This window comes from Phyllobates terribilis, unplaced genomic scaffold (assembly GCF_046119375.1).
Source record: "Phyllobates terribilis strain yellow unplaced genomic scaffold, ASM4611937v1 Scaffold_4__5_contigs__length_816908805, whole genome shotgun sequence".
Taxonomy (NCBI): Eukaryota; Metazoa; Chordata; class Amphibia; order Anura; family Dendrobatidae; genus Phyllobates; species Phyllobates terribilis.
The window spans coordinates 416,247,559-416,270,159 of NW_027362764.1; the positions used below are offsets into that span (position 1 = coordinate 416,247,559).

At 40.2% G+C, this 22,601-nt stretch overlaps 1 protein-coding gene and 1 long non-coding RNA gene across 2 annotated transcripts in view; one reads left to right on the top strand and one right to left on the bottom strand.

The window, feature by feature from the left end:
- Nucleotides 1-22,601, top strand: part of LPCAT1 (lysophosphatidylcholine acyltransferase 1) — a 107,736-nt gene that overhangs the window by 33,205 nt on the left and 51,930 nt on the right. Inside the window, exon 2 of the mRNA XM_073678617.1 lies at nt 8,872-9,014. Within this exon, the coding sequence (XP_073534718.1) occupies nt 8,872-9,014 (143 nt within the window). The remainder of the gene's footprint in view (nt 1-8,871; nt 9,015-22,601) is intronic.
- LOC141264356 (uncharacterized) lies at nt 16,223-16,794 on the bottom strand. Its single transcript, XR_012319904.1, has 3 exons — nt 16,557-16,794; nt 16,362-16,482; nt 16,223-16,287 (listed from the first exon to the last, which is right to left on the bottom strand). It is a non-coding gene; the product is annotated as an uncharacterized lncRNA (long non-coding RNA).

Sequence of the window (22,601 nt, forward strand, 5' to 3'; positions counted from 1 at the left end):
TTATTACACGTTGAGGGTCTCCTTTATCAAAATGAGTAAATAAATGGAAATGTTGCCATAGAAACCGGATTCCAGCTGTCTTGCTTTTAGGGAATTTCAGAACAAGGGTTGCCCTGATGAGACATCTCCTTTTAATAAAACATTGAATTATGGGACTGATTATTCGATTCAGGGCAACATGATCACTGAATGTAAAGGGATATGCTGTTAGTTCAGGTTGTGGTTTATCTCTAGAAAAAACCGGCAGCGAATGAATTTTCTACTAGCAGATTGCCTGGAGGCCTAATGACTAGAAAAACAGGTTAAGAATATTTTAATGTAAAAGTTTTTGCCAAGTTATAGAACAGCTGATGGTGTAGTCCTGAGGTATTGAACATTTTTCTCATTCTTTTCTTTGCATTTGATTTAGGACAGCATAATTGGGGCGTTCACTGGGGACTGAGAATAAAGGAGTCTGGTATTGTGCCTCAGTTCTATTGAAGTGAATTGTGCTGGCCAACCCTCTATAGAAAAAGCAAAGACCTGAGCGAGCATACCTGTTAGTGTAAGTGCAATGTGTAGGCGCAAATAACACAGGTCGCTTAGTTGACACTACTTTGATCAAAAGAGAGTAAAAGCAATTCCACCACGACAAGGTGAACCCAATCAGGAGGGTCCCTAACTCCAGTATCTCACCTCTGTGTCAACATGCCTCAAAATATACAGGGGCAGAAAATAAAAATCTGACACAGATTTAAAAGAGAATCCAGGACAGGATTCTGCAGCAGTGTGTAGTATTTCCAGTCCAATCATACCTTTATATAGGATACACTGCATTAGTTTAGTTCTCATGTATATGTAGCGGAAGGAGAATTTTACTGTTCATTGTATTAGAAATTACTGTTTTTTTTATCCTATTTATGACAAGTTTGTTATATTAGGGAAATGTCAGATAAATCCCTTTTTCAACCACTTTTAAGGTAGAAAACCGTTTGGACAGCCTTAATTAGTCCTTATATAGTTTCTATAGCTTTTTAATCAGCATTACTTTGTTTGGGCAGCCTCAATGTCATTTGTCTGTCCTTTCATCAATAGATCTATAGATATTCTAAAAAGAAGGCCACACTCCAATATAAACATACAAAATTGAAAAAAGTGGACTTTATTAAGCCCAAATGGCAACGTTTCAGGTCATAAAACCTTTCTCAAGCTTGGCCTAGCACCTACTGTGAGTAGATACTAAGTGGTGCTGTTCCACAAACCATCTATTTTTATGTCTATTCATCTAGCTAGATGAATTTAGACTAAAAAAGTTGGATTACTAAAGAGATGATGATGATGATGGTTGATGATGATGATGATGGTTGATGATTGATTTATTTTTTACAGGGGCTGAAATTCTCAAACTTGTGTGTGTTTTTATTTTTTATTTTTGTTTTTTTTTCACCTATATGTCATCTCCACAATTGCACTGTCAGCAAATGTGTTTAATCTTAGCTGCCAATCATTGCTTAAAGGTTTGTCTCCTGCTTTTTGTAGGCTAAATTATTATTTTTCCTTCATATTAGTCAGTTCATGTCTCAGGCCAAGGTGGTAAGTTCCAATGGAATTTTTAAAATGTTGGGGTTGAATTGGAATAAAAAAAAAAACAAAAAACAAATCTGGTGGGGGCAGCAAAACTCCTTTAAATGTATAATCATGGCTTCTGCCACTTTTTTTTTTTTTTCTCAAAAACACCAAGCCATGCAGAGTATTGTGTTTAGTGCGTCATAATTGACATACATTGCAGAAACAGATGACAATGGATGACCTTTTTGACGCCAGAAAAGATCTATTCGGAAACAATGGGATTTGTCGTCTGATCCTTTTTTTTTTTTTTTTTTTCTTTCTTCCCTTTTTTTTATGTTCAAATGTGTTTAGCAAAACAAAAAATAAAGACTAACAACACATTTCATTGCGACGTCAGCATAGATGATGGCTGTTTGGTGTTTTATCACAGCACGTAATGGAATAACATGTCCTAGTCACTTTATCTCTACGTTGGGTTACGTTCCGACCATGAATTTTTTTGTGAGCTTTTGACGCTTTAAAAACTGAAAGAAAAAACTGGTAACCTAATTTAGTTTATAGGTGCAGAAAATCTGCAACATCAAAAACTCCCCAAATATTCGTTGTGGGAACGTAGCCTTAATGGATGGGATGTGGCAGAATGAACCTCAAAGTCCTGCTTCCTTAGGTTGCTGCTGTTGTGGTATGATCAGCTTAAAAGGATGGTATATATACACATACTACATTATTATTATTATCATTTTGTTTTAAATTCTCTCTTCTATTTTGCTTTTATGCACTTTTATTCATTAGGAAAGCTCTATGATTTCTATGCTTTTTATGATAATCCACAAGTTGGGATTGTGTTAAATAGAAAAGTCTTGGTACTTGATTTGGGAGTATTTCAAGTCTTAGGTTTGCACTTTGGAAGTTAATTGTGATCATTAATCCGCACCTTTCTGGGTGTCAATAATGAGACTGAGAAGCTTCATGTGGAGCATTCTCCTGCCACAGACTGGCACTATTTAGGAGTTATGTGTAAACTTTGCCACCTTTCTTCAGAGATGTGTACATTATGGCATGTCTGAGGATCACAGTGTCATTGTGTGAATACTTCTGCTTGCCATCTCACAGCTTAATACACAGAACAAGTCTCATGAAAGGAACATGCACATAGTCTCCTTATACCTTCTTGGCACTCACCACAAGGAGAAACATTCCCATGAAAGGAATGAATGGCCTCGATTTCAGAAGTAAATTTTTGTTTAGGTGAAAATGTACCAAAGTGTGCCAGCTGTTCATCAAAGAGTAATTCCTGTCTCCCATTAAAATGGCTCGGAAAAAATGTCTTCATTTGATCAGTGGTTCGCGTTCTTCATCAAAGACTTACAATTCCAGTTCTGCAGCTCCAAAATAATTATTCCTCATGCTGTCTTTCGTCGTCATTCTGCACATTGTGAATTCATGAGAAAAATGCCTTAAGAAACTTGAATGTTATATTAGATTTTGTTGCCTGCATTTATTAAAGAATGACAAAAAACAGTAATTCACAAATCTACTCCTATTATCAAAATGTTATATTACAATTCTGTTGTGCCCTGAAAATCTTTAAACAGAATATAGGTGCTGTTTACTACCTTGTGAAGATTCAGCTGGTAGGGAGTCCTAAAGTCAGTGTTTCCTGGAATAGTGAGCTACATCGGACTCCTCCATAAGGAAGGAAAATGTCTCTAGTGCCACACCAGCACCACCAATGGGTGGCTATCCTGGAAGCCATGGGAACTTTTTACTTACACATCTCCTTAATGTTAGTGCAGGTACACCAAAGATAAACCTACATTTATGCACTGCAGATACAGCTATATCAAAAAGTTTGGGCACCCCTATTAATCTTAAGCTTATTGTTTTATAAAAATTGGTGTTTTTGCAACAGCTATTTCAGTTTGATATATGTAATAACTGTTGGACACAGTAATGTTTCTGCCTTGAAATGAGGTTTATTGTACTAACAGAAAATGTGCAATCTGCATTCAAACAAAATTTGACAGGTGCATAAGTATGGGCACCCTTATCATTTTCTTGTTTTAAATACTCCTACCTACTTTTTACTGACTTACTAAAGCACTTTTTTTGTTTTTGTAACCTCATTGAGCTTTGAACTTCATAGCCAGGTGTATGCAATCATGAGAAAAGCTACTTAAAGTGGCCACTTGCAAGTTGTTCTCCTGTTTGAATCTCCTCTGAAGAGTGGCATCATGGGCTCCTCAAAACAACTGTCAAATGATCTGAAAACAAAGATTATTCAACATAGTTGTTCAGGGGAAGGATACAAAAAGCTGTCTCAGAGATTTAACCTGTCAGTTTCCACTGTGAGGAACATAGTAATGAAATGGAAGAACACAGGGACAGTTCTTGTTAAGGCCAGAAGTGGCAGGCCAAGAAAAACATCAGAAAGGCAGAGAAGAAGAATGGTGAGATCAGTCAAGGACAATCCTCAGACCACCTCCAGAGAGCTGCAGCATCAACTTGCTGCAGATGGTGTCACTGTGCATCGGTAAACTATACAACGCACTTTGCACAAGGAGAAGCTGTATGGGAGAGTGATGCGAAAGAAGCCGTTTCTGCAAGCACGCCACAAACAGAGTCGGCTGAGGTATGCAAAAGCACATTTGGAGAAACCAATTTCTTTTTGGAAGAAGGTCCTGTGGACTGATGAAACTAAGATTGAGTTGTTTGGTCATACAAAAAGGCGTTATGCATGGTGGCAAAAAAACACAGCATTCCAAGAAAAACACTTGCTACCCACAGTAAAATTTGGTGGAGGTTCCATCATGCTTTGGGGCTGTGTGGCCAATGCCGGCATCGGGAATCTTGTTAAAGTTGAGGGACGCATGGATTCCACTCAGTATCAGCAGATTCTTGACAAGAATGTTCAAGAATCAGTGACAAAGTTGAAGTTACGCAGGGGATGGATCTTTCAGCAAGACAATGATCCAAAACACCGCTCCAAATCTACTCAGGCATTCATGCAGAGGAACAATTACAATGTTCTGGAATGGCCATCCCAGTCCCCAGACCTGAATATCATTCAACATCTGTGGGATCATTTGAAGAGGGCTGTCCATGCTCGGCGACCATCAAACTTAACTGAACTGGAATTGTTTTGTAAAGAGGAATGGTCAAAAATACCTTCATCCAGGATGCAGGAACTCATTAAAAGCTACAGGAAGCGACTAGAGGCTGTTATTTTTGCAAAAAGAGGATCTACTAAATATTAATGTCACTCTTCTGGTGAGGTGCCCATACTTATGCACCTGTCAAATTTTGTTTGAATGCAGATTGCACATTTTCTGTTAGTACAATAAACCTCATTTCAAGGCAGAAACATTACTGTGTCCAACAGTTATTACATATATCAAACTGAAATAGCTGTTGCAAAAACACCAATTTTTATAAAACAATAAGCTTAAGATTAATAGGGGTGCCCAAACTTTTTCATTTAACTGTATCTGTTCACGGGGTTCTCCCATAATCAGGATAAATCACCTATCCACAGGATTGGCAATAAATATATGATCACCAAGGTCCAATCTCTGTGACCGCCACCGATCATAAAAATGGATGACCTCCTGTATGAATGGAGTGGTAGTGAGCATGTGCAACCACTGCTCTATTCACTGCTTATATTAATAGTGGTCGCACATGCTCACTACTGCTGTGAATACTGTGATGAGGTGATGCATCTTTATGGGATAACCCCTATAAAGGCCTCTGTATTTTGGAGTGGAATAGTTAGCTAGACCAATGTGTGTATTTCAAGAAGCAGCATGTCGCAAGAATGCAATGAAACGTATAGTTTATTGGGACGTGCACTCACTTATTTATAGTTAGAACATCTGGATTACCTACTTCATATTGTCCATAAAAGTTTTGTTTTCTTGCAGTTTTCCGTAGCTGAACCAGCAAATACGCAGCTATCTGTGTGTCACATTATTATTGTTACAACATTGGTGTAGTAGTCATTCATGAGCCACAAAGGTCCATAGCGGTTGTTGTAGCAATACTGCATCATGACATTAGTCACAATTGTTAATGTGGGCTTCATGCATTGTTGTGACCTAAACCAAAAAAAAAAAATAAAGTTGAGTGTAAGTTGGTATGCATGCAAAATAAGAGCATGTTCACATTTGCCATTAAACAGACAAAACCTAAGACAGAAGGAAAATGAACATATAACCTCCTGTAAGTAAATAAGAAAAAGCAATAGTGCGTGTAAAAAAGAATAAATATAATACAAATAATCATCTGTTTAATGGCCAATGTGAACATGCTCCTATTTTGCATGCTGCCAACTTATCAAGCTCCATTTTTTTTCGGTTTACTTTCAGGTTTCTGCATTTAATGCAGGTAAGGCTGTGGCCTCCCTTCCTTTGAGCTAGACATTACATTATATAGCTTACCATTAGCTGTGTGTCCATGTTTGGGACCCGGTCCTGCTCGGCCCTTATTCACACTGACGTCACTATGGCGCAGGGTAAGGTTTTAATGCTAGAGGTCAGAACCATCCTGAATTTGGGTACACCTTGACCCTGGTGGCATGGCTTTTACGCTTTTTTTGATCAAAAACTGTGTTTCTATATTTATTTGCACTATTGCTTTTACTTACAGCAGGGTATATGTATGTTTTGTTTCTCTCAAGTGTTGTGACATAGCGTGTTTGTCACATGTGCCAACTATGGTACCATTTATAGGAGAATTTTCACCTTGTAAAATCAATAAAATTTGAGGCCAGACAACACAAGCGTTAATCATGATCTGAGTATATTAAGTCAGCAAGTCTAGAATCACATAGCAATACTTTTGGCACCTAATTGTCAGGTGAACAGGCAAGGGATCTCGCATGTATACCCCCCCCGGATCTCCCCCCCCCCCCCCCCCAGCTGACACCAGTTTGCCATGAACAGCACTATGCTGCTTCCAATCATCAGGACAATTACGCAATTGACTAACGACTGGTGGATGAGGCTGCTTTTGCTACAAGGCTGATTATTGGGGAACTCACAGTAAACGTATAGTGTGTATATGTATGTATATGTGTGTGTATATATATATATATATATATATATATATATATATATATATATATATATATATATATATATATATATATATATATATATATATATATATATATATATATATATATATATACCTCAGATCCCAACACATTGAATATATATACAGCAGGTGAAGTAAGTATTGAACATGACACAGATTTCCTAAGGAAATATATTTCTATTGAAAAAATAGACATAAAATTCTCACCAGATGTTGGTAACAACCCATCCAATCCACTCTGGCAAAGAGATTAACTTAATTTTTGGACATCTATGGTTTATGTGTAATAATGAGAAATGACGCAGGGAAAAAGTATTGAATACATGAAGATAGAGAAGTGCAAAAGCCTTGGAAAGTCATGACACCAGCTGACCTCTATCGGTAATTAGAAAGCAATCCTGCCTCTTAGTGAAAAATAATATCAGCTGCTTCAACTGATGGCCTAGACTGCTCAGAGTTTATAGAAGGAGCTTAAGGGACCTTCAGGATTTGAAGAGTGTGTGGAAGAATGGGTCAAAATCACTCCTGAGCAATGCATGTGACTAGTTTCTCCGTGCAGGAGACGTCTTGAAGCTATCATCACCAACGAATGCTTTTGGAAGAAGCATTATGGTTTGATTTCTTTGCCTGTGTGGATTAGATGGGTTGTTACCAACATCTTGTGAGAACTAGCTAACTGTCACTATATCTGTGGTTGTAACCATGGATACCTAAGGTCGTGCACATGAGGAAAGAGACATAGCAAATCAGAAAAACTATACTACATTTCTGTCTTTCCTCATGTGCAGGCATTGCAGGACCTTGGGTATCCATGGTTATGACCATTAGCAACTAGATAACTGTCTCTACATAAGTGGTCATAACCATGGATACCTAAGATCCTGCAATCACTGCACATGTGTCACGCAAGGTGTGGGAAAGACTTAGTGCAACACAAAGGGAAGAGGGAATGGGAGCCCAGACTCTAGGGAAAGGGGGGGTGAGTGGACACCTCCTAGGTTGATCTAGTGTTACCCTGTCTCCTCTAACGTCCCTGTATTGGCTGTTGTCCAATCGCCGCACGCTAGCCCGGTCTTTCCCTGGCATATGGCTAAGGTTAGGGAAGGGAGGAGATGAGCACTAGTCGATCTCCACTAAACACTATAGACAGCAAGGCTGGACAAACAGGGGGAAAATACTTAGCTTTAGACGACTCCAGACAAATGATCACATGTCCTCAAGCTCCAGAGAGGACGAAGTACTACTCTTGCAAAGCCTGCACAAGTAGTAATGAATATCGCCGGCACCTCCATCGGAAACACAGCAGGTATTTAGACACCCAGGCAGGGTGTTAATTAGCCAGAGGAAAGTAGCCGCTGGGTCCAAGAAATAGCCTCTAAGAAGATGTCTGTAATGCCAAACGTAGCGATCTCCTGCAACCAACTGCAGGGCGACTGTCTATCACTGCTGACACGCCCGTGACAACATAAGGAAAAAGACATAGCGAATCAGAAGAACTATACTACACTTTTAATTGGAGGTATTTGCTAATATTATTACACCTACTACATATTGGGATAGGATCTTTGAGATGGGAGTACCCCTTTAATCTGTTCACAGCAAGGAACAGGGATTGGAATGAAGTGTTGGCTGTTTCTTCCCTTCCCAAGTTATATTTAAGGCCTGCTTCAATCCCCATATGAGGGTGACACGTCCCCTCTTAAGAGATGGCTTTATGGATTTTGGTACCATTTTACCACTGCATCTGACATTAAAGCCAGGCTAAAGTGTGCGTACCACCGCCAACTCGTCTGTCTCCAGTGATTTGAGTTGGACAGTAAGTGATGTGATGACAGTTCATCCTATCTTGGTATCCAGCCTCACTGGCAGTATCTGAACAGACCTAAAACAGAGGCTTATAGGAGCCGTATGAGCTAAATAAAACTGTAGTTGGCTTTTTTCCTTCAGGAATGGCACCACTCTGGTAAGTAAGCTATATTTAGTTCTGCAGCTTTGCCCCATTTACTTGAATGTGATTTGAGCTGCAGTACCAGGCATAGCCTAAGAACTAGAGTGGCACTGTTTGTGGAAGCCATGTTTTTATTTATAGAGCTCTTAAATTTTCTGTAGATGACTTTTTACAGCATTAAAACAGTGCATCAATTCATAATAGAGAATTATTTCTATAACAGGTCAAATAATCACAAGTAAATTCCGCTAAACATGTATCTATTTTGTATCTTGCAGATCGCCTTCTTGACGCTGACTCTCTTCCCCATCCGTCTGTTTTTTGCTGCATTCATGATGCTGCTGGCATGGCCATTTGCCTTCATTGCTGCTATGGGCCGCACGGGGAAAGAGCTTGAACAGCCCATGTCCTGGTGGAGAAAGTGAGTGTAATTCAATAATTCTGCTACTGTAAATAACTGAATGTAATGAGGACTGGAGCTGACATAAAGATAAAGACTTGTCGTGACAAGCATGTACAGTATTTCCTGTGCAATTTGGTTTACTTCACTATAGGAGAGTGAGGAACGAGCTCTTTCTTTAGCTTCTCTATGAGGTTTCGCCTAATCAGAAATCCTGTGGTTTCTACAGTATTTACACAATAGAAATAAAGTAGAACATTAAAAGGTTCAATATGTAATGTCTGTGATAAGACACTACACTTATTATATAGCAGAAGTCTTTTAATACTCAGTAGTCCAGAAAACTTGTTCCATGTTTTATAACGGCAATATAACTGAGAAGTTCATAGGATTGGGATCAGAAGCTGAGAGAGACCAGGGGCACATTGTGTTTGTAGCTACTGTCAGGTACTGTCGGACTATAAGACGCACCTAGGTTTTAGAGGAGGGAAATAGAAAAAAATTGAAGCAAAAAATGTAGTCATGATGCACTGTTATGGGGGAGGGGGTCTGGTATAGGGGTAATGTCCCCCAATTCTGTTAATATCCTCCATCCTGGTATATATGACCCCTCCTTCCTGTTATGCATGGCACCACCTCATCCTGGTATGCATGGCACCCCCTCATCCCCCATCCTGGTATTCTACAGTTTGGAAGTTATCCCCGATGTGTGGGATAGGGGATAATTTCCCGGTTATTGGGGATCCGTCCCCTGGAAAGCCCACTGATCTTGAGAACAGAGGCTCTAAAAACCCTGTATCAGTGAAGAGGTGATCAATCTTGCGCACCTCTGTTGCATTCATTCTTGATGGGAGTTCTGAAGACCAACAAAATGCTGCTCTCCCATAAGAATGAATGGAGCAGCACTGCGCATGATCAACTACTGCTCCATTCAAACGGGGCTCCTCAGAGCCCGGTTCTTGGGATCAGTGGGGGTCCCAGTGGAGAAGGGATAGCTTCCATACTTGAGATTAACCCTTTAAATAAATGGCATCCTGACACCTACCAACCAGTCACAGAGACCTCTGTCAATGGAATGGGGGCTATGGAAATGCTAAAGTATGTACCTGGAGCTTTACCTGCCATATATGTTAGACTAATAGATTAATTCAATGTGCTCTCAGCTCCTAGTTGGGTTTTTATAACCGCCTCTACCATTATCAGACAAAAAGCCCAACATGCTGCGCTATTTTGTCCATTCATGGCCAGATCTTCGTGGAGTCTCCAACATAAGTATGAACAGAGGCCAAGTGTCGAGTTAAGTGCTGCCGTGACTTAACCTTAAACCAGACCAGTGGCAGTCTAGGAAACCAGTAGCACGGGAAGAACTTGAAAAGTGACTATATCCTCTTAGTATGGTAAATATATCTTCTTATTCTTTCGAAACATTTAAAGTCAGACCAGAAATCTACTTTAGATCTTGGGGACAACCTAATTTAGACTTAATGTGGCATCATAAATCATGAAAATGTAATAATCTGCAGTATATTATGGAATTCACTACTGATAACCAAAAAAATCTTTTTATGAAACCCAAAGCTGTAGTTATATAATAAATGGTCTCTCTTATTTTGGGCTTGCTACACGTAATAATGATTGTCATAAAATTCTCTGTGACTGTCTGTAATCTATAATATCAATTAATTCAAGATATCTCAGTCTGTGTGCATAATAGGAGGTAGTTTGAAGAGTTTTGGAGACGGGCATAGCTGGGATTGAAATCACTGGCTCCCATGTCTCAACCAAATCACAGTCCATATAATCTTTTTTGTATTAGATTTTGTTCGTCATTGCTCCTCTAAATTCTCATTTGACGCCATGATATGTGACCACATGTTTGATCCCGTAGATCTAGTGTGCTGACTTGGCTAAAAGCTGTATACAAGCTTTGTGGCCTTAAACAGAAGCAGAAAATAAAGCTCATTAGCTTCTCTTTTTAGAGTGGCTTTGAGACGCAAATGTTCCTTTCTCAAATTGACATCTACCTTATCTGATTTTATTTTTTAATGCCAGTGTGCCCTCCTTTCCAAAAAAAAAGCATTCAGTACAATAAAGTTGAATTGTTTGTTTTCTTATTTTTTTGATGGGTTTGAAGAGGGGAGGGAGGGTGTGTTGTTTTGTTTTTTTTGTTTTTTTCTAAGAAATTGACTCCACCAGGGGTGCGGAGTGCTTGCTATGGAGTAGTGCATTTCTTTAGGACAGGGACTCTTGCTTGTGAGCTTTACTGTGAAATACTGCAGGATATGTCGGCAAAAAACAAAACACTCAGCAGTGCATTAAAGAGCACTTAACCTTAAAGGCGTATTCCCAGCTCCAAGATGCTATAATAATAATAATAATCAACAAATACCTACAATTAGAAATGTATAGTTTTTCTGATTCGCGGTTTCTCTTTCCTCATGTGCAGCCATTGCAGGACCTTAGGTATCCATGGCTATGACAACTGATATAGTGACAGTTAGTTAGCTAGTTGCTAGTGTTGTAACCATGGATACCTAAGGTCCTGCAATGCCCTGCACATGAGGAAAGAGAAACCGCGAATCAGAAAAACTATACATTTCTAATTGTAGGTATTTGTTGATATTTTTATTACACCTACTGCATATTGGGATAGCATATTGGCGATGGGAATACCTCTTTTAAGTAAAGACTAAATGGGGTTGTTAAGTACTTTTACATTGATTTTCTTTTTCATAGGATGGCTCATCAATATCAGATCGGTGGGGGAGCGATCAGCTGTTCTCGATGTTGCTTGTGGCGGCCGGAAGTGAGCAGTTGCGGAGCAGAATTCCACTGTACATTGGCTGCAGCTGGGTACTGCATATCCACCCCTGTTCAAATGAGTAGTAGGCTTGGATGTACCAGTCCCCGGCCGCGACCTCTGTACAGTTGATGGAGCTGTGTAGATCTGCTCCATAACTGAGCACATACGGCACCTAGAACAGCCGATTGGCGGGGATGTCGCACCCCCATTGATATGACATGGATGACCTATCCTGAGGATAAGCAATTAATAGATATAGTACTAGGCAACCCCTTTAATGGTGTTTTCAGGGAAAAGAAAGAGAAAATATATTTTTTAAATAAATTCCCTAACTACCTTTTACTTAGAAACCAAACATTAAAATTTGTTATCATCTAGTTACAATCACAGGAGCACAATGTTAATAGGCCAGGTGCAGTAGAAGCTCCAATCCCCTCCCCCCCCACCTTTCACATGTAAGAAGAAGCGCCCCCAGTGGATAGTCTGCTGTAGTTGTAATACTGGAGATATTAGAAGTGCTGGGGCTAAGATGAGGCTGCTTGCGCTGCTGTCCCCACTTTCCTAATGCGGAGAGGCTGCTGTGACCTAAAGAAAACTTCACAGTATGTTTTGTTGGGTATTTCAAGGTCACAGCAGCTTCTCCGCATTCAGAAAGCTTGTTCTGCAGTGCAAGCAGTCTCATCTTAGCCTCAGTTCCCCTGGTATCTCCAGTATTACATCCGAACAGCTACTGGCTGCGCTAAACATGAAGAGGGAGTGGGGTTCCCTACTGCACATGTTCACTGGCACCAGTCCTATTGCCAATATAAAAAGAACAGAGGGGAAAACAGGGTAAAGGAATAGTCTGCTCACCAAACGTTGATTAGCAGCCTTCATTTGTTTGGCAGCGCCCGGAGCCGTCCCAGTCTCGGACGTGAAGACAAATAGCAGAAAAACAAAATCCTCCAGCGGTAGCCAAAAATATGAAAAGTGAAGTTTATTGAACACATTAAAAACTGTAGTAGCAGGTCACCAAATGAGATCCAATGGACATAGGAGAAACAGACAGTCCTATTGCCATTCCTCTTTCTTTTACATTTTTTCTCTATTCCAGGAGAACACCTTTTAAAAGGAGTCTTTCAAGTCAAGCAAAGTGTAAACTAAGCAGATTGCCTACTAGAGGATATAGCCCCTATAAAAATCTTCCCTTTAGTGCTCTAATTGCGGCCTCCTTTCTGTAGATATTGAAGGTTAATTAAATATGCTAATGGGTGCTTTGTGCACCCTTTTGTGTGGTGAAGAGTCTCATTGCACTGTTCTGCCCAATGGTTTCCATCATTGGTAATTATCACCCTAGATAAGCCAGTGATATCTGCAGGAGAACGCTCAGGCAGGCAGCACCGTCAGTCACCAGTGAGGGAGGTGGGGGCATGCAAAACCAGTGGGCAGAACAGTTTACTGAGCCTCTTGGCCCCAACAGAGGTGCACCTAGCAGCCTAAAGCCCCCGTCACACTAAGCGAGATCGCTAGCGAGATCGCTGCTGAGTCACAAGTTTTGTGACGCAACAGCGACCTCAGTAGCGATCTCGCTACGTTTGACACTTAGCAGCGACCAGGCCCCTGCTGTGAGATCGCTGGTCATGTCGGAATGGTCTGGACATTTCTTTGATCATTGAGGCCCCGCTGGGTAGCATGTATCGCTGTGTTTGACACCTTACCAACGACCTTGTTGACGACTCAGACACAGAAACACATAGGCGTGCATCGTTATACAGATCGTTACGGGTTGCTGCGTCGTTGGGAAGATCTGACTGTTTGACATCTCACCAGCGACCACATAGTGACGCAGCAACGATCCCTGACGGGTCGTCTCGTTGTCGGGATCGCTGTAGCGTCGCTTAGTGTGACGGGGCCTTAATTGGCATACTTAATTAAATTTCTGCAAAATGAAGGCAGTGATTAGAACATCAAAGGTGCGATTTAGTTATAGAATATTAATTTTTTTATTTTATAGGCGTTATATACTCTACAAGGCTATGTGCTTCTTTAAACTGTCAGTTTGGACTGACCTATTCCATTTAAAAGTTCACCATAGTTCTGATGGACATTTATTTAGATTCCAAGTGATAGGAATTTCTGATCCATATCGAAATGGTTTAGGTCAGGGGTCGACAAAGTTGTTCAGAATCTAGGAGCCAGCCAAAAAATTTAGGAGCCAGAATTTTTTTTAAGCAAACTTGGTTTTTAATTTAACAAAAAAAACATTACAAACGTTATAAACAACATTTTACTTTTAAAGATAATAAATATTATATTTTGATATTTTAGATTTTAGGCAACATTCTAGTGTTTTTCACTTTGCTTTTTGTGGCCATGAACATGCCTTGTGATTTTAGAAATGAAGTACCAGTGGTCCACAGCCTTGGCAGGATCAAACGCCTTCACAGATGGCCCATTCATGGTGATCATAAACAAGTCACTTAAACTTTCTTCTTGCATCCTTGATCTGAATTTATTTTTGACCATGTTCATCAGACTAAATCCTCTTTCACAACATGAGGTTGAGACAGGGAGCACCGCCACAATCGACAACAGGTTTCCCAGAACTGGAAATCTCTCGGTGTTGGAGAGTGCCAAATCCAGAAGCTCACACAGTTTCTTTCCTTTTCCAAGGACCTTAAACTCATACCACTCATTGAGGAGTGAGTGAATGCATTGGTCATCACTTTCAGGTGGAGATAGCTGTTTACGAAAATGATGAGCCAATGCAGTAATCTCAACCACACCGTAGTCTTGCAATGTTGTTCCTGCTGGCCAGGCAAAGGTGTCAAACACTGCGGTGGATCTTTCAATATTTATATCACTTAGAAATCGCACTGTCAAGTATTTAACTGCATGATTAATTAAATTAGCTTTTTCCTGCTGAATTGATGCAGCTACAGTGTTGCTCAGTCCATGTAGCTGTACATTTTGAAAGAGTCCTTGAAGAGATGTTCCTGAGACAAATCTGGCCTCATGTTGTTTTGGTGCATCTCTAAGTGAATTGATTGTTGAAATTGTGCTTTTCACATGCAACTCAATTGTGCTTAAAAAAAGCTCTTCCCTTTGAAATATAAGTGACAAGTTTTTAAGAATTTCCAGATAGTCCAGTAGAAAATGGAGCATGTGAACAAATTTAAAATCTGTGAGCTTTCTCAGTAAACCATGGGCAGCTGCAGAGGCACTGTCTTTTTCCGCAGCCACACTTTCTAGGTGGATTGTCACGCATTTCCAGTCTTTGACAAGTGCAGACAGAGCACCGACTTTGCTTGCTACCCATCTGACATTATGCAAGTATTGGAATTTCAGAATTGTAAGCTGCAGGTTTTCTGCTACTTGCTTCAGCTGTCGCATTCTCTTAGGTGAGTATTGATAAAATTGGTAGAGTTTCTTTAAAATAGAGTCAAAATCATCAATTAATTTAGCTTGTTTTACTGAACTTAATACACTTAAGTTCAATCGGTGTGCAACACAGTGAATGCCAATTAAATGACTGATGTTTTGGCGTATTTTCTGCACCAAGCCATTTTCGGTCTCAATCATGCTGGCAGCACCATCTGTACCAATGGCAATCAAGTGACTTGAAGAAAGCCAGCCTACAAGACCAAGTGTTCTAAGTTCTTCTGTGAGCGCTTCCAAATATCCATCTGCAGTAGCCATTTCAAGAGGAGAAACAGAAAGAAATACTTCTTTGACCCTGTTGTCCTTGATGTACCTGACATACAGAGTCAGTTGTTCAACCCCTGCTTTGTCAGTTGAGCCATCTAGCATCAAGCTGACATATTTTGCCTCTTTGAGCTCACTGATTAGGTTTTTCCTGATTATTTCTGCAATATGGGAAATGAATTCTTTGCATCTTTTATCGTTTGCATATTCCTGTCGCACAGCACTCCCTAATTTCTCCGTCAACTCTAGCAACCCTTCAAAATCTGTGAAAGGTCTGTTGTTTTTGGCAATATAATAGGCCACATTAAATAGAATGGTCATATGTTTAAAAATGTCTTCATACATTTTCCTTATACAAGCAGCCAATGGAGTAGCTTCTGGAGCCAACGCTGCATGTTTAGCCTCCACACAATTTAGATGCTGGAGAGACTTTGCTGCTTTTTGAAGGTTTCAAGTTTAAAGGGTCCTGAAAATCCTTTTACGATCCTAGATGCTTGGTCAGCAATGCCAGGGAAGGAAGCACAAATCTCGCATATAGCTATACCAGTTGTATGGTCAAATTTAAGCCATGCGAGTTCTTTACACCACTCTTGCCTAAATCTCCTGGGTCCAGCAGTTTGACAACGGCTTGTTGATGGGGACTCCTCTGCTGGTGGGTCAACTCTTGTTTCTTCAGTTACCAGTTGCCCGGCACTTTCTACCTGTTGCACTGCGCTTTCAAGAGAGGTCTTTGTAAAGAACGGTGTCATTTTCAGTTGCTTTTCATTTTCTGGTATTCTCTCTGTTGCTCTGCGCTTCATTTTTTTCCTGAACCCAGAAAAGAAAAAAAAAGTGCACTTTGCTCTGCTATGCCAATTATAACTTACACATGATCTCTTTACCCTTCTTTGTCCGAGTGGACGAGGCAGTACTCCGGCTTCGTTCTCCCGGCGGCACCCGACTTTGTTCTTCCAGCAGCACTCCGCAGTCCGCCATATAGTACCCATATAATAATGGGATACACTGTGAATATACTGCCATATAGTAACCATATAATTACAGCATATACTGTGTATATACTGCTATACCCTACTTACAAAAAGATTTAGCAATGTAGGAAACTCCATTCAGTGGTGGTCCAGCAGGATAGGGTCTCTCAGCACTTCTAGAGAAGATTAAAAATCAATCTGCCTTATTATCCATATATTTTATTTTCTAACCATAAGAAGTTTCAAATCCTTTTTTGTAGGAACAACACTTTTCTAAATCAATGAAACAACATACTCACCTTAAATGTTTTTTGGAGGGAAAAGTAAAGATAAATTGTTCCGTTTTTTTCTTGACATTTTTTTTAAAATTTTTACGAATGCTTTAAAAATTGCTTTTTAAAAAAAAATAAATAGATGTCATTACATTTATAAATTTTTTAGATTCTGTTTTTTTCTCAGAAAAATCAAAGAAACTAATTTTTTTTAAAAGATGCCTGTTCTGTTTTTTTGTTGACAAACTGTACATATAGACCCCCTCACACACGGCGTCTCCCCGGGGAGCACGGCCTTTGTATGTACTTACACAGGTAGCGGGAGATGAGAACGGGCCCCCGGCCACAGCGATCCTTCCCCCATAACCCAACTCTCCCTGTCCAGTCCCGGAGCATAAGGGGGGCGGAGCAAAGTGGAGAAGGCGGCCTGAGCGATACTGTCCCTGTTTCCTCCGATTGGATGACTCCGTGCAGGAGGTGGGATTGGATTGAGAGTATTTTTTTTTCTTCTCAACTCCTCAAGCACCAGGCAACATTTTCTAGGCGCCAGACAACATTTTCTAGGCGCCACTGGCGACCAGGCGCCTGGGTTTGTCGAGCCCTGGTTTAGGTTTCCTATCGTTTTTGAAGTCAGCGGAGGTTTCAGTCTATAGGTTTTGCCAAGGATTACTTTTAGGTAAATATCTTTCTTAAACAAGTTGACCTGTCTGGACAACCCTTTGTTTGTCACATTAGGACATGTGGAAGTGGAGAGTAGAAGAGTCCCCTGTTGGGGGATGTTCCTCTTTTAGCAAAAAGAGGAACCGCTGCAAGGAACCTCTCTCGCTCATCAGTAGAAATAGTGTATAACATTCACTTGCATATGTGTTCTGTCGTGCCACATTTCCCCAGTAACTGCAGTGATATAAGCTTATTGCCAGCAAGGAGCCATTTAGAAAAGGATTGTCCAGATGGGGAAAAATTTCCTCTAATCAGTTAATATTTTGATCAGCTATTTCTTGGCATTCTATAAAAGCAACAGATTAGACTTGCAAAATTGCTACCAATGGCAAACTTCATAGTGACTTTCAGATTTTGCTAGTTCTTGAATATACATGCAGTGTCATGCATTTGCTCTATTCTACTATTCTATTCAGTGAAGCTTGTATTCTATTAATCAATATCCCTGGTGTTTGAATGCATAAGAGTCCAGTGGGCGGTCCTACTTAGTGATTGACAGCTATCTCCACATGCACAGTCATACAGGGAAGACTGGCAATCACTGAGTAGGACCGCCTACTGGACTCACCAGGGATTTCAAGGAATAAAATGCAAGTTCTACTGAGAATTTTCCCATAAAAATGAATATCAATCTGCTCAGCACCACATGATCTCTAACATCCTGCCTGCTGATCAAATATTTTTAACATGATCGGTTCACTATAACTTCTGTTCTCCCACTGAGACCTCTAATGTATGACACTGCTTGATGAGCAAGATTTGGGGAAAATCTGAAAGTCACTGTGATGGTTGCCATTAGTAGCAATCTTGGAAATCTTATCTGTTGCTTTTATAGAAGGCCAAAACTGCTAAGAAACTGCGGATCAAAATATTAACTGATTAGGGGAAATTCTTCTCCATCTGGACAACCCTTTTCTAAATAGTTCCCCGCTAGCTATAAGCTTATATCACTGAATCGATTCCAACAAACCTATATATCATTCTTCTCAGCTTTTTCTTCTCTATACCATTCTCTCCACAGATCTGACTGCATGTACAAGACAGGTTCCCCTTAAGTAAAAAAAAAAAGTTTATGTATAATATATATTCTCATTTATGTTGCACAAATCTTTTTCCGGACAGTAATTGTCAGTTATAGTTTTTGTTACTGACATTTATGTCAGGGGAGGAAAGTCCAGATTTCTGTCAATGTACCTTAATGTACCTAGACCTCCTGGATTATTGTATGACAGATGATTACGGAAGAAGTCATAGGAAAGGACACACTAGATCGAGTTACAGAAAAGTATTCCAAGAATTTCCAATTATTCTGTGACTTCGCAATACACATTCCATTTCTAGTTCTTCTGCGAGGGCTTCACTTTCTACTGAGAAGCTGAATATAGTCTTCTGCTTGTGTAAATGCTTAAATATCCCATAAAATGCCAGCTCTGTAATGTTTCTATGTTGCCCTCATCCTGTTATTCTTCCTAGAAATGAATAAATTGACAACTTTGTGTCTCCATTTCTTTAGTTGATAAGGTGTTCTCCAATGCAGTCTGACACTGTCCAACCACTGCTATGGTATGAGACTGTGGAGACCTACCAAGACAACTGGACGTTACCATTCCATTTGTCAAGAATTTATTCAAACTATTACATAGCTATATAGGTTGAAAAAAGACTTGGGTCCACCAAGTCCAACCCTTCTCCTGTATCAAATTCCTTTGCAAAGTCCAGATAAATCAACATCCAGATTTGCACTTACTGTACCTACTCATAGAAACCCAGCATGTTGGTTAGACACGACTTATCTTTCTTGAATCCATGCTGGTTGTCAGTTGTTATATTCTATTTTCTGCAATATATTTTTGCTGGTTATCTCTTGTAATGTCCTCCACAATCTTTGCACACTACTAATGGCACTTACCGGACGGTAGTTGCTTGGATCCACCGTCTTGCGTTTCTTAAATATCGGTACCACGTCGGCCATCTCCCAATCCCCTGGCACCAACCCTGTTACAAGAGTCTAAGAATATGAGATACATCGGTCTGTCAATTACTGAGCTAAATTCCCTCAGTATCCGTGGATGAATTCCATCCGGCCTGGGGGCTTCGTCATTATTTAATTTGCTAAGATTCAAGCTTGAGTTAATTTAGTTATATTGGGAGATGAGCTTTCTGATTTCTGCCTTGCTGATTGATCACTGGCACAGGCAGTTCATTGGTGAACACTAATGAAGAAAAGTGCATGTATAATATCTAAGCCTTCTTTCTGCCTATGCTGTCAGATTTATTTTCTTTTTGCCATTAATTTATTTGTAAAATGTTTGGGGATTTATTTTAATGGCATTGGAGATTTGTTTCTCTATTGCTAGCTTCACTAGCTTGATTTCTTTTCTACACTTCCTATTTAGGTCTTTATACTCATGCAATGCTATTTCTGATTTCTTGGCTTTCAGGTTTTTAAATACCCTTTTGTCTTTATCTGATTATTCTGGCACCGTCTTATTTACGGTATCTATAGTTTGTTTTTGTTTTTTTTCTTCCAGGACATTTTATTACCAGAGGGTATAACCTTTCTACAGGATTCTAGTAGTATTTCCTTAAACATGCCCCATTTACATTCGGTATCCTCAGTTACCATGACATGGTCCCAGTCTACACTATTAAGCTCTTCCCTTAATTTGCTGTAATCAGCCTTCCTAAAGTTCCAGGTTTTTGCATTTCCCTTTTTGAATGTTTTATTGAATAGTACATTGAAACTTACCATATTATGGTCACTGCTTCCCAAATGCTCCCAGACTTGTAGATCTGAATTTGGATCTGGTCTATTTGACCGAACCAGATCCAGCAGGTTACCTCCCCTGGTTGGTTCATCTAGATCAGGACTGGGATCCCTGGCACTTTTCCCCTTACCCCTTCTTTTAACTGTTACCCAGCTACTTTTTTCTGGGTCCTGATCTTCCCCACCTCCACCCTCCCATATCACTGGCCCCAGCCAGCGAATGCTCAGTAAACTCCTCTCCAAGTTTGCAATGCTCTTCAAGGAGTAATTACAGAGGAACATTACAACACAGCTCTAAGATGCTACAATGTTATTTTACATTAATTACAAGTATTTACTAAAGCAGACATGTCAGGAGGATGTGTCCTTAACCCCTTAAAAGCCCACGACTTACTAACCTGCGCCCTGGGACTTAAGAGCTTGGTACGGAATAGTACGTCATGGCGATCGCGCCCGCACACAGGCTGTGCGAGCGCGATTGTCGCCGAGTGTCAGCTCATTGTCACAGCTGACACCCGGTGCTATGTGCAGGGAGCGGTCCCGCACTGCTCCCGGCACATTAACCCCTACAGTGCTGCGATCGAAGTAGTAAACGGAGGTCATCGTGATACTCGCCTCTCCTGCCGACGTCCAACGCTGTCTGCCGTGGCTTCCCGGATGTTGCCATGACGACCTGATGACTCCACGACAGCAGGAAGATACTTTGGTCATGCACAGTGCATGACCAAAGTATTTTCTGCATCTGCAGCTCTAACAGCCTGTATAGCACAGGGATGGTGCTCCATCCCTATGCTATACAGGCGATCAGAATAAAAAAAAGTGAAAGTCCCATAGTGGGACAAAGAATAAAAGTTAAAAAAAAGTGTTAAAAAATGAAAAAAAAATCCACCTAAAATAAATATATAATGTACCCATCAATAAATATTATTATGAAAACAAAACATTGAAAGTACACATATTTGGTATCGCCGCGTCCGGAATGACTTGACCTATAAAACTGTCCCACTAGTTAACCCTTTTAGTGAACATGGTAAAAAAATAAATAAAAAACGATGCAAAAAACCATGCTTTATCATCATACCGCCAAACAAAAAATGGAATGACACGCGATCAAAGAGACGAATATAAATAAAAATGGTACCGCTGAAAACGTCATCTTGTCCAGCAAAAAAACAAGCTGCCATATAGATCGATCAGCCGAAAAATTAAAAAGTTATAGCTCTCAGAATAAAGCGATGCAAAAAAATAATTTTTTCTATAAAATAGCTTTTATTGTGTAAAAGCGCCAAAACATAGAAAAACTATATAAATGTGGTACCGTTGTAAACGTACTGACCCGAAGAATAAAGCTACCTTATCAATTTTACCACACGCGGAACAGAATAAAAAAAAACAAAAAAAAACAATTCCTGAATTGTTGGTTTTTTGTTTATTCTGCCTCCCAAAAATCGGAATAGAGAGCGATCAAAAAATGTCACGTGCCTGAAAATGGCACCAATAAAAAGGTCAACTCATCCCGCAAAAAACAAGCCGTCACATGACGGTCGGCCAAAGTATGGAAAAATTATAGCTCTCAAAATATGGCGATGCAAAAACTAGATTTTACAAAAAAATGCATGTTTTAGTGTATGACAGCTGTCGATCATAAAAACCCGATATGAATCTGGTATCGCTTTAATCGCACCGACCCGAAGAATAAAGTCGTCTAATCACTTATACCGCACGAGGAACCGCGGAAAAAATAAATTCTGGGGTTAGGGTTGGGGTTAGGGTTGTGATGGGGTTGGGATATTTTTCAAAAGGGAAAAAAAAAGATGACGATATGGCGACTAGTGTTGAGCGCAAGTGCTCGCTACTTGAGTTTGCATCGGGTGCTCTGGTATGCATTGAGTATCGTGGGTATTTGAGTGACATGCTCAAGTCTCCGCCCCATATGCTTCGCGGGCAAAAAAAACTTGCGGGGATTGCCCGCCATGCACGAGCGATCCCCGCATGTTTTTTTTTTTTGGGTGTCTAATAACCGTGAAACATGTGGGCGGGGACTCGAGCACGCGCGATACATGATTTATACCTCAGTACCCGATGCAAACTCGGGTAGCGAGCACTTGCGCTCAAGACTAATAACAACTTATTCAATATGATGACCTAATGTTATTAAATTCTGTGTCGTACCTCTGGGTTCAAAATGTTCACTATACCCCTTGATAAAATCCTTGAGGGGTGTAGTTTCCAAAATGGGGTCACTTTGTGGAAGGTTTCCACTGTTTAGGTACATCAGGGGCTCTCCAAACGCGACATGGCGTCCGCTAATTATTCAAGCAAACTTTACAATCAAAAAGTCAAATGGCGCTCCTTCCCTTCTGAACCCTGCCGTGCGCCCAAACAGTGGATTTT